At 35.7% G+C, this 14,147-nt stretch overlaps 1 protein-coding gene across 9 annotated transcripts in view; it reads right to left on the reverse strand.

The window, feature by feature from the left end:
• The window catches only part of LOC145261213 (voltage-gated inwardly rectifying potassium channel KCNH7-like), a 1,042,998-nt gene that overhangs the window by 284,606 nt on the left and 744,245 nt on the right, over positions 1-14,147 (reverse strand). For all 9 annotated transcript variants that reach the window (XM_080119561.1, XM_080119557.1, XM_080119564.1 and 6 more), the window contains one exon: positions 11,535-11,634. In XM_080119561.1, coding sequence (XP_079975687.1) covers positions 11,535-11,634 — 100 coding nt within the window. The remainder of the gene's footprint in view (positions 1-11,534; positions 11,635-14,147) is intronic.

Raw genomic sequence — 14,147 nt, forward strand, 5'->3', positions numbered from 1 at the left:
TCCCCTCCCCACACACAGACAAAGTTCCTTTTATAAAATAACTAGCGGGGCTACCCGGCGTTGCTCGGGATCGTATAAACAATGAGAAAATTGAAGTTGATTTTGAACATATTTGTTATTCTTCGGATAGAGGAATTTTTGATGTCTATGCATCGTTAGCTTTTTCGAGCAAATGAATATTTTATCTACCCTAGGACGGGTATTACACGTATCAAATAATTGTACCTTATTGTTGTGTCTGTATCAATAACAACACGAACGCAGAAAGTAAAGGTAAAACAAATATATTAAGACGAAAATATAATACATATTTACAAAGGTGCAGTTGTACTGCAGTTGGAAGATTGTCCGGCAGAGGGCGTGTTAAAGTCTTTCATGGAGCAACCGGCACATGCGTCTTGCCTATCCGGCGTTCGAACACAGCTCCCCGGTCTTGCTGACTTGATACCTTTATCTATATCTTGTTCACCCACGTATGCTAATTAGTGGGCGTCTCCACAACACTTATCTAGGATAAGTTGGTTGGTTGGTTGGTTGTTTTTGTTTTACGGCATATCAACCCTTTTCGGGTTATTTAATGCCGAATCCAAAGATTTTGAAGAACATTTTTTTAATAGAATATATTTGTTGTTTTTAAATCAGTTTCTATTTAACCCATAGTTGGGACCCTAACAGGTACTACCACTCCGGGTCAGAGTGGACCTGGGAGCAATGGTAATTAAAGGGTGGCTCCACATTTACCAAAGCCGGCAAGCTGGGGCCTCACCACTGGATATAGTTTAAGGTCATATCCAGGACCCTAGGATAAGTAATTTATACCATATATATGAAATAATGTTTCCTTTGCAGGGATGAGTAATATACAACACATATTTAAAATAATTTTACCTACCCTCGGACGGGTAATTAAAATACATACATGAAACAATTTCACATACTATCGGCAGGTATTGTACAACATGTTAAATAATTTCTCTTACCACCAAGGCTACCATAATTTTAAGAAAACTGAAAAAATTTTTAGAAAGTAGCTCGGGACCGTATAAACAATGAGAAAATTGAATTTGATTTTGAATATATTTGTAATTCTTAGGAGTGAGAAATTTTTAATGTCTATGTATCATTTGCTATTTCGAGCAAAAGAATATTTTCCCTAGCTAGGACGGGTATTAGACGTATGAAATAATTGTATCTTAGATAATTTACAGCATGTATATGAAATAATTTTACCTTTGCAAGGACGGTGAATATACAACACATTTAAAAAAATTTTACCTTTGCAAGGACGGTGAATATACAACACATATTTAAAATAATTTTACCTACACTTAGACGGGTAATTTAAATAGATATATTAAACAATTTCACAAACTTTTTTTTTACCCCAAAACGGACATTACTTTCTCCAACTTAACCCCCAAAAGAAAACTCAAGAGCACGTTTAAAATTAACATAATCATACTCCTTTCTACCCACTACGACAACCATCACATAATTCCCGGATGAGTACATAAAACATTTTAACAAATATAGATCACCCATTATAGAAACTTGCCTAGAAAACTTTCATTGAAAACCAACAATATATATATATATATCAATCTAATTGTGAGATCATTAACTGTTTAAGCCATATCTGGAATCGACTTCACAAATGAAGTAATTTTGAGATAGAAAATTGTTTGAGCCATTTCCGGTACAAACTTTATATTTCACCACCCTCATTTAATCCAGGGCGACGCTGATTATTCTGCTAATATATATTTTCCCCTATCTCATTCAATCCCGGGCAACGCCAGGAATTTTGCTTATGTATATTTTATTTCCATCAATCTCCTTCAATCCCGGGCGACGCCGGGGATATTGCAAATAAATTATCTCACGTATCTCATGCAAGCTTGAGTAATGCCGGATATTCTGCTTTTGTATAAGTGCAGCTATCTAATACAATCCCGGTCGACGCCAAGTATTCGTCTATTCTGTATTTGTACCTATATCATTTAATCCCAGGCGATGCCAGGTATTCTGTTAGTATTTATCTGCACCTGCATTATTAAATCCTATATATTTCCACCAATCTCATTCAATACGGGGCGATGCAGGGTATTCTGCTAATATATATTTCCACCTATCTCATCCAATCCCAAGCAACGACAGGTATTTTGCTAATATATATTCTAACCTATTTCATTCGATCCCGGGCAACGCCGGATGTTCTGCTAGTATATATCTCGATCAATCCAATGAAATCCTGGGCGACGCAAGGTATTCTGTTAGTATATATTTCAATCAATCTAATTCAATCCAAGGCAACGCCAGGTATTCTGCTAATATATATTTGCATCTATCTCATTGATCCCAGGCGCCCGTGTGTTCTGCTTGCATATATTTGCATGTATCTCATTCAATCCCGGACGATTCCGGGTAATCTGTAAGTATATATGTGAACGTATGTCGTTGACTCCCATAATTCTTGGATATGTTACAAATTTCCACGATCACTTTTCATAATTAAACCCACATATCTTCCCACTCTTACTAAAATAATAACTTTGATACATTTCACATGCAATCATTTTTCATAATTCTTGGATATATTACTAATTTTGACAATTATTTTCGCGATTGAATTCACATTATCCCCCCTCGTACTAAAGTAATAACTTTGATACATTGTCTGGGCTGTTTATTTTATTAAAAACACACCAATAAAATAAATCACATTTCATCATTTTTCATAGTTCTTGGATATGTTACTAATTTCGACAATCATTCTTAATGATTTAACCAACATAATCGCGCCTCTCTTACTAAAATATCAACCTTGAGACATTGTCTGGCTGGTTCTTTCATTACAAACACACCAATCAAATAACTCATATTTCATCATTTTCATAATTCTTGGATATATTACTAATTTCAACAATAATTTTTCTTGATTTAACCCAAAGTATAGCCCCGTTCTTACTAAAATAATAACTTTGATACATAATCTGGGCTGTCTATTTCATTACGAAAACACCAATCAAATAACACACATTTCATAATTTTTCGTAATTCTTGGATATGTTACGAATTTCAACAATCATTTTTTTATGATTTAACCCACATATTACACCCCTCTTTCTAAAATGATAAATTTGAGATTTTATCTGGGATGTTTGTTTCATTATAACACACAAATCAAAAAACTTTTATTTCATCACATTTCATAATTCTTGGATATGTTAATAATTTCGACCATCACTTTTCATGATTTAACCCACATAATCCCCTTCCTCTTGCTAAATAACTTTGCCACATCGATCTACATAAAGCATTTTGTATTCCCAAGTAGTCAGACATCTTAGAATGACCAGATTCCATGTTGCTTAACTTTAGTGATCTGCATAAATCATTTGGTAATCCCAAGTCGTCATCAATCATAGAATGACCAACCTCATTGTTGCTTAACTTTAGTGATCTACATAAAACATTTTGTATTCCCAAGTAGTCAGACATCTTAGAATGACCAGATTCCATGCTGCTTAACTTTAGTGATCTGCATAAATCATTTGGTAATCCCAAGTCGTCATCAATCATAGAATGACCAACCTCATTGTTGCTTAACTTTAGTGATCTACATAAAACATTTTGTATTCCCAAGTAGTCAGACATCTTAGAATGACCAGATTCCATGCTGCTTAACTTTAGTGATCTGCATAAATCATTTGGTAATCCCAAGTCGTCATCAATCATAGAATGACCAACCTCATTGTTGCTTAACTTTAGCGATCTACATAAAACATTTTGTATTCCCAAGAAGTCAGACATCTTAGGATGACCAGATTCCATGCTGCTTAACTTTAGTGATCTGCATAAATCATTTGGTAATCCCAAGTCGTCATCAATCATAGAATGACCAACCTCATTGTTGCTTAACTTTAGTGATCTACATAAAACATTTTGTATTCCCAAGTAGTCAGACATCTTAGAATGACCAGATTCCATGCTGCTTAACTTTAGTGATCTGCATAAATCATTTGGTAATCCCAAGTCGTCATAAATCATAGAATGACCAACCTCATTGTTGCTTAACTTTAGTGATCTACATAAAACATTTTGTATTCCCAAGTAGTCAGACATCTTAGAATGACCAGATTCCATGCTGCTTAACTTTAGTGATCTGCATAAATCATTTGGTAATCCCAAGTCGTCATCAATCATAGAATGACCAACCTCATTGTTGCTTAACTTTAGTGATCTACATAAAACATTTTGTATTCCCAAGTAGTCAGACATCTTAGAATGACCAGATTCCATGCTGCTTAACTTTAGTGATCTGCATAAATCATTTGGTAATCCCAAGTCGTCATCAATCATAGAATGACCAACCTCATTGTTGCTTAACTTTAGTGATCTACATAAAACATTTTGTATTCCCAAGTAGTCAGACATCTTAGAATGACCAGATTCCATGTTGCTTAACTTTAGTGATCTGCATAAATCATTTGGTAATCCCAAGTCGTCATCAATCATAGAATGACCAACCTCATTGTTGCTTAACTTTAGTGATCTACATAAAACATTTTGTATTCCCAAGTAGTCAGACATCTTAGAATGACCAGATTCCATGCTGCTTAACTTTAGTGATCTGCATAAATCATTTGGTAATCCCAAGTCGTCATCAATCATAGAATGACCAACCTCATTGTTGCTTAACTTTAGTGATCTACATAAAACATTTTGTATTCCCAAGTAGTCAGATATCTTAGAATGACCAGATTCCATGCTGCTTAACTTTAGTGATCTGCATAAATCATTTGGTAATCCCAAGTCGTCATCAATCATAGAATGACCAACCTTATTGTTGCTTAACTTTAGTGATCTACATAAAACATTTTGTATTCCCAAGTAGTCAGACATCTTAGAATGACCAGATTCCATGCTGCTTAACTTTAGTGATCTGCATAAATCATTTGGTAATCCCAAGTCGTCATCAATCATAGAATGACCAACCTCATTGTTGCTTAACTTTAGTGATCTACATAAAACATTTTGTATTCCCAAGTAGTCAGACATCTTAGAATGACCAGATTCCATGCTGCTTAACTTTAGTGATCTGCATAAATCATTTGGTAATCCCAAGTCGTCATCAATCATAGAATGACCAACCTCATTGTTGCTTAACTTTAGCGATCTACATAAAACATTTTGTATTCCCAAGAAGTCAGACATCTTAGGATGACCAGATTCCATGCTGCTTAACTTTAGTGATCTGCATAAATCATTTGGTAATCCCAAGTCGTCATAAATCATAGAATGACCAACCTCATTGTTGCTTAACTTTAGTGATCTACATAAAACATTTTGTATTCCCAAGTAGTCAGACATCTTAGAATGACCAGATTCCATGCTGCTTAACTTTAGTGATCTGCATAAATCATTTGGTAATCCCAAGTCGTCATAAATCATAGAATGACCAACCTCATTGTTGCTTAACTTTAGTGATCTACATAAAACATTTTGTATTCCCAAGTAGTCAGACATCTTAGAATGACCAGATTCCATGCTGCTTAACTTTAGTGATCTGCATAAATCATTTGGTAATCCCAAGTCGTCATCAATCATAGAATGACCAACCTCATTGTTGCTTAACTTTAGTGATCTACATAAAACATTTTGTATTCCCAAGTAGTCAGACATCTTAGAATGACCAGATTCCATGCTGCTTAACTTTAGTGATCTGCATAAATCATTTGGTAATCCCAAGTCGTCATCAATCATAGAATGACCAACCTCATTGTTGCTTAACTTTAGTGATCTACATAAAACATTTTGTATTCCCAAGTAGTCAGACATCTTAGAATGACCAGATTCCATGTTGCTTAACTTTAGTGATCTGCATAAATCATTTGGTAATCCCAAGTCGTCATCAATCATAGAATGACCAACCTCATTGTTGCTTAACTTTAGTGATCTACATAAAACATTTTGTATTCCCAAGTAGTCAGACATCTTAGAATGACCAGATTCCATGCTGCTTAACTTTAGTGATCTGCATAAATCATTTGGTAATCCCAAGTCGTCATCAATCATAGAATGACCAACCTCATTGTTGCTTAACTTTAGTGATCTACATAAAACATTTTGTATTCCCAAGTAGTCAGATATCTTAGAATGACCAGATTCCATGCTGCTTAACTTTAGTGATCTGCATAAATCATTTGGTAATCCCAAGTCGTCATCAATCATAGAATGACCAACCTCATTGTTCCTTAACTTTAGTGATCTACATAAAACATTTTGTATTCCCAAGTAGTCAGACATCTTAGAATGACCAGATTCCATGCTGCTTAACTTTAGTGATCTGCATAAATCATTTGGTAATCCCAAGTCGTCATCAATCATAGAATGACCAACCTCATTGTTGCTTAACTTTAGTGATCTACATAAAACATTTTGTATTCCCAAGTAGTCAGACATCTTAGAATGACCAGATTCCATGCTGCTTAACTTTAGTGATCTGCATAAATCATTTGGTAATCCCAAGTCGTCATCAATCATAGAATGACCAACCTCATTGTTGCTTAACTTTAGTGATCTACATAAAACATTTTGTATTCCCAAGTAGTCAGACATCTTAGAATGACCAGATTCCATGCTGCTTAACTTTAGTGATCTGCATAAATCATTTGGTAATCCCAAGTCGTCATCAATCATAGAATGACCAACCTCATTGTTGCTTAACTTTAGTGATCTACATAAAACATTTTGTATTCCCAAGTAGTCAGACATCTTAGAATGACCAGATTCCATGCTGCTTAACTTTAGTGATCTGCATAAATCATTTGGTAATCCCAAGTCGTCATCAATCATAGAATGACCAACCTCATTGTTGCTTAACTTTAGTGATCTACATAAAACATTTTGTATTCCCAAGTAGTCAGACATCTTAGAATGACCAGATTCCATGTTGCTTAACTTTAGTGATCTGCATAAATCATTTGGTAATCCCAAGTCGTCATCAATCATAGAATGACCAACCTCATTGTTGCTTAACTTTAGTGATCTACATAAAACATTTTGTATTCCCAAGTAGTCAGACATCTTAGAATGACCAGATTCCATGCTGCTTAACTTTAGTGATCTGCATAAATCATTTGGTAATCCCAAGTCGTCATCAATCATAGAATGACCAACCTCATTGTTGCTTAACTTTAGCGATCTACATAAAACATTTTGTATTCCCAAGAAGTCAGACATCTTAGGATGACCAGATTCCATGCTGCTTAACTTTAGCGATCTGCATAAATCATTTGGTAATCCCAAGTCGTCATCAATCATAGAATGACCAACCTCATTGTTGCTTAACTTTAGCGATCTACATAAAGCATTTTGTATTCCCAAGAAGTCAGACATCTTAGGATGACCAGATTCCATGCTGCTTAACTTTAGTGATCTGCATAAATCATTTGGTAATCCCAAGTCGTCATCAATCATAGAATGACCAACCTCATTGTTGCTTAACTTTAGTGATCTACATAAAGCATTTTGTATTCCCAAGTAGTCAGACATCTTAGAATGACCAGATTCCATGCTGCTTAACTTTAGTGATCTGCATAAATCATTTGGTAATCCCAAGTCGTCATCAATCATAGAATGACCAACCTCATTGTTGCTTAACTTTAGTGATCTACATAAAACATTTTGTATTCCCAAGTAGTCAGACATCTTAGAATGACCAGATTCCATGCTGCTTAACTTTAGTGATCTGCATAAATCATTTGGTAATCCCAAGTCGTCATCAATCATAGAATGACCAACCTCATTGTTGCTTAACTTTAGTGATCTACATAAAGCATTTTGTATTCCCAAGAAGTCAGACATCTTAGGATGACCAGATTCCATGCTGCTTAACTTTAGTGATCTGCATAAATCATTTGGTAATCCGAAGTCGTCATCAATCATAGAATGACCAACCTCATTGTTGCTTAACTTTAGCGATCTACATAAAGCATTTTGTATTCCCAAGAAGTCAGACATCTTAGGATGACCAGATTCCATGCTGCTTAACTTTAGTGATCTGCATAAATCATTTGGTAATCCGAAGTCGTCATCAATCATAGAATGACCAACCTCATTGTTGCTTAACTTTAGCGATCTACATAAAGCATTTTGTATTCCCAAGAAGTCAGACATCTTAGGATGACCAGATTCCATGCTGCTTAACTTTAGTGATCTGCATAAATCATTTGGTAATCCGAAGTCGTCATCAATCATAGAATGACCAACCTCATTGTTGCTTAACTTTAGCGATCTACATAAAGCATTTTGTATTCCCAAGAAGTCAGACATCTTAGGATGACCAGATTCCATGCTGCTTAACTTTAGTGATCTGCATAAATCATTTGGTAATCCGAAGTCGTCATCAATCATAGAATGACCAACCTCATTGTTGCTTAACTTTAGCGATCTACATAAAGCATTTTGTATTCCCAAGAAGTCAGACATCTTAGGATGACCAGATTCCATGCTGCTTAACTTTAGTGATCTGCATAAATCATTTGGTAATCCGAAGTCGTCATCAATCATAGAATGACCAACCTCATTGTTGCTTAACTTTAGCGATCTACATAAAGCATTTTGTATTCCCAAGAAGTCAGACATCTTAGGATGACCAGATTCCATGCTGCTTAACTTTAGTGATCTGCATAAATCATTTGGTAATCCGAAGTCGTCATCAATCATAGAATGACCAACCTCATTGTTGCTTAACTTTAGCGATCTACATAAAGCATTTTGTATTCCCAAGAAGTCAGACATCTTAGGATGACCAGATTCCATGCTGCTTAACTTTAGTGATCTGCATAAATCATTTGGTAATCCGAAGTCGTCATCAATCATAGAATGACCAACCTCATTGTTGCTTAACTTTAGCGATCTACATAAAGCATTTTGTATTCCCAAGAAGTCAGACATCTTAGGATGACCAGATTCCATGCTGCTTAACTTTAGTGATCTGCATAAATCATTTGGTAATCCGAAGTCGTCATCAATCATAGAATGACCAACCTCATTGTTGCTTAACTTTAGCGATCTACATAAAGCATTTTGTATTCCCAAGAAGTCAGACATCTTAGGATGACCAGATTCCATGCTGCTTAACTTTAGTGATCTGCATAAATCATTTGGTAATCCCAAGTCGTCATCAATCATAGAATGACCAACCTCATTGTTGCTTAACTTTAGCGATCTACATAAAGCATTTTGTATTCCCAAGTAGTCAGACATCTTAGGATGACCAGATTCCATGCTGCTTAACTTTAGCGATCTGCATAAATCATTTGGTAATCCCAAGTCGTCATCAATCATAGAATGACCAACCTCATTGTTGCTTAACTTTAGCGATCTACATAAAGCATTTTGTATTCCCAAGAAGTCAGACATCTTAGGATGACCAGATTCCATGCTGCTTAACTTTAGTGATCTGCATAAATCATTTGGTAATCCCAAGTCGTCATCAATCATAGAATGACCAACCTCATTGTTGCTTAACTTTAGTGATCTACATAAAGCATTTTGTATTCCCAAGTAGTCAGACATCTTAGAATGACCAGATTCCATGCTGCTTAACTTTAGTGATCTGCATAAATCATTTGGTAATCCCAAGTCGTCATCAATCATAGAATGACCAACCTCATTGTTGCTTAACTTTAGCGATCTACATAAAGCATTTTGTATTCCCAAGTAGTCAGACATCTTAGGATGACCAGATTCCATGCTGCTTAACTTTAGCGATCTGCATAAATCATTTGGTAATCCCAAGTCGTCATCAATCATAGAATGACCAACCTCACTGTTGCTTAACTTTAGCGATCTACATAAAGCATTTTGTATTCCCAAGAAGTCAGACATCTTAGGATGACCAGATTCCATGCTGCTTAACTTTAGTGATCTGCATAAATCATTTGGTAATCCCAAGTCGTCATCAATCATAGAATGACCAACCTCATTGTTGCTTAACTTTAGCGATCTACATAAAGCATTTTGTATTCCCAAGTAGTCAGACATCTTAGAATGACCAGATTCCATGCTGCTTAACTTTAGTGATCTGCATAAATCATTTGGTAATCCGAAGTCGTCATCAATCATAGAATGACCAACCTCATTGTTGCTTAACTTTAGTGATCTACATAAAGCATTTTGTTTTCCCAAGTAGTCACCCATCTGAGAATGACCAGACGCCATGTTGCTTAATTTCAATGATCTGCATAAATCTTTTGGTAATCCCATGTCGTCACCCATCATAGAATGACCAACCTCATTGTTGCTTAACTTTGGTGATCTACATAAATCATTTGGTAATCCCAAGTAGTCATCCATCTTAGAATGACCACCCTCATTGTTGCTTAACTTTGGTGAGCTACATAGAGCATCTTGTATTCCCAAGTAGTCACCCATCTGATAATGACCAGACGCCATGTTGCTTAATTTCAATGATCTGCATAAATCATTTGGTAATCCCAAGTCGTCACCCATCATAGAATGACCAACCTCATTGTTGCTTAACTTTGGTGATCTACATAAATCATTTGGTAATCCCAAGTAGTCACCCATCTTAGAATGACCACCCTCATTGTTGCTTAACTTTGGTGAGCTACATAGAGCATCTTGTATTCCCAAGTAGTCACCCATCTGATAATGACCAGACGCCATGTTGCTTAATTTTAATGATCTACATAAATCATTTGGTAATCCCAAGTCGTCACCCATCATAGAATGACCACCCTCATTGTTGCTTAACTTTGGTGATCTACATAAAGCATTTTGTATTACTCAGTAGTCACCCATCCGATAATGACCAAGACAATATTCCTTGACTTTGTTGATCGACAGAAAGCATTTTGCATTCCCAAGCAGTTACCCATCTGATTATGACCTAGACAATGTTGCTTAACTTTGTTGATCTACATAAAGCATTGGGTATTTCCAAGTATTAACCCATATGATAATGACCAGGCTACATGTTGCTTAACTTTGGTGATATACATAAAGCATTTGATATTCCCAAGTAGTCACCCATCTGATAATGATCAGACTCCATGTTGCTTAACTTTGGTGATCTACATAAAGCATTTTGTATTCCCTAGTAGTCACCCATCCGATAAGGACACGGCTATATGCTGCTTAACTTTAGGTATATACATAAAGCATTTGGTATTTCTAAGTAGTCACCAATCTGATAATTACCAAGACAATATTGCTTAATTTGGTATTCCTAAGTAGTCACCCATTTGTTAATGAGAAAGAATATGTTGCTCAACTGAAGAAATTAATGTTTTTAGCCATTTTTTTTTTCGATATTTGTCGTCCGGAGGGTCGAGCTTCAATACGACACCGATCTCGTGAAAATCCATCGCCCCTGTCGAAAGTTTTAGGCAGACATACATACATACATACATACATACATTTAAACAAAGATTTGAGATTTATATCATAGATAAAGATATACTGCAGCCACTGTGAAGAGAAATACTTATCACTGCTCTTACCTTGACTTGCGTTTTTAAAGGCCGCTGCATTATTGAGCAGATTTCTATTCAAGTGCAGACAAATATCAGCCTGTAAACATTCTGGAAAGCCTTTTAAAACCTGGAAGCAAAAAAGAAAATATGATAATTATATTATGACAATACTAGACTACCGCGACCCGTTGGGCCAGTATGTTATATTAGCTATGGAATTCATGTATGAGCGTGACGCTTGTTACGTAAAGAAAATAGTTTTTTTTTTACATAACAGAAACATTTCTATGAAAGTATATTAAAATGAAAAACGAATATAGATACATTTCTATGGGTCGTTCTGTTTATTATAATTGATTAGTTTTGAAAAAAAATATTACAGTTACTGAGTAGATGGCCATACTTATAGGTAAATGTGCACTGAACAGATACCATAATACTTATTATAGTTAAATTCAAATTTTGATATATCTACTTTTTTTTTTTACATCGTTCATTTCTGTATTACGTTTAAGTTATTTTAAACCCCACTCTTCCCATGTTAAATAATAATTTCGAAATAATAACGTTACTATTTCAGCGCCCCAATTGTTCTTTTTTTTTTCACGTTTAAATTATCCAAATAAACAATTGTTAATATTGTCTGTTTTTTTTAACTCCTCTCTTTCCATGTTAAATAATAATTTCGAAATAATAACGTTAATATTTACGTGCGCAGGTCATGCGCAACCGGATGTCGTAAACTGGAAAGTGGGTTATATACAACATTACAAGGTCGTTTGAGTTTTATAATTATATAAATATTTAAGCTTAGGTTTGTATGTTTGCGTTTTTCATGATGTGCATGTGTAGTGTCAGCAGTCTTAATTACAGTTTTTTTAAAATTACATTTTCACCCCAAACAAGGCACATTGCCACTTTGGTGTAGGGGGCTACTATCAGGGGCAGCAACTACTGGGGCACTATATTTGAATTTGGGCAGCAAGATGTCGGTTCACGTTGCACTTGAACTTCTGCATGTCAGTACAGTTAGGGAAGCAGGGACCTGGAATGGAATTCCAGAGTCTAGCGGTTCTGGGGAAGAAACTACTTAAGTAGAAAGATCTTTTACATCTAGGGATCTCTACTGTGTGGGGGTGGGATTTAGCTGTCTGTCGGGTTTGTCGAGGGTGTCTGCGTCGTGGGGGCACAATTGTCTGCAGTTCGTCAGAGCATTCACCATTAAAATACTTGTAGAACACGCAGAGGGATGCAACGTTTCGTCGATGGGACAGAGGCTGAAGCTTAGATGCCAGTTCAGGGCCTATCAGATTGGCGACTCTTCTTTGAATCTTGTCTAGGAGCGTCTGATTTTATCAACGACTTCCATGTTAACGTCGAAGGTGAGGAGATATATTCAGCTACATATTATCTTGGGAGATTATACGCATATTATGGGAAATTATAATTACTGTGTGTTATGTTTTAATGCAGCATCTATTCAGCAAAACAAAGTTCAAGAAAATAAAAGTCGACCAAAGGGAAATAATTCTGTTTTACCACTACAGAGTTGCCCCTTTTTCTCTTCAAATGACACCATTTTCAAAAAGTATTCCGGCCGGATAAAATCATTCCTCAAATAAATTAAACCTAATTATACTATTTAGTTGCTAAGAACATGTATCAACGTTGCCCAAGGTAAATTGACGAACGAGAATCAAATTGTTATAAAAGGTGAAAATGATAAAAAAATACAATGTGTGATCTAGTTTATTTACTTGATATGTTGTGACAATAGGGGTATCAGACAGCAGAATTAGAGAGTGGCTCTTTTCTGGAAAATGTTCGGCAACACGGATAGTTGTAGAAGAAAGATTTATTCGTAGGCAACATGAATTCGAACAAATACATTCAAGACATTGTCTAGGATACTGCAAATAAGTGACCTCTTTCTACCGCGGCAGAAGTCTTTTCCCATTTGATAGTATTCTGTATCTCTAGAAGGCCAGCATTCACCCATACATGGAGTATTGTTTCCACATCTGAGCAGGTGCATTTACCACTACTGTCCACAGGGTCTAACAGGTCTAGCAATGCCAATCAAACTCTAAGCTCTGTCCCATCGTCGCAATATTGCATCCCTGTGCTCGTTTTACAAGTATTTTAATGGAATGTGCTCCGACGAACTTGTAGCACGTGTACCCCCTCGACTTAAATACATCTTATGAACTCGAAAACCGTCAAAATCTCTCGCTAACTCACTGTAATTTCTTCCTTCGAACCTCTCGACGTTGGACTACCCCCGAATCTCCTGCTTTGCTGACTGTACATGCATGCAGAAATTTAAATAATTTAAACAGATATCTCGCTGCTAAATTCCCTATATAAAGCCCCTATAGGTATGGTTCTAAATCGTAGCCGCTTATGTCCATGTGACAATGAACCTTGTTTAGACGAGTAAGAGTACGAAATACATAAGTCTAACAGAGTAGAGTATACAAGGGATATAACAATATTAGGTATGCAGAATACAGATCGTGCTAAAAGAATGAAATATTATTTAGAAACCTATTCTTAACAAAGAGAAAGGAGGTCGTTTTTCGTAACTATTCTATTTTTTCATCTAACAATTTAATAAAGGAAATAAACCGTAGAATTTGA

Source organism: Euprymna scolopes, chromosome 37, assembly GCF_053919585.1.
Source record: "Euprymna scolopes isolate OS-2025 chromosome 37, ASM5391958v1, whole genome shotgun sequence".
NCBI lineage: Eukaryota > Metazoa > Mollusca > Cephalopoda > Sepiida > Sepiolidae > Euprymna > Euprymna scolopes.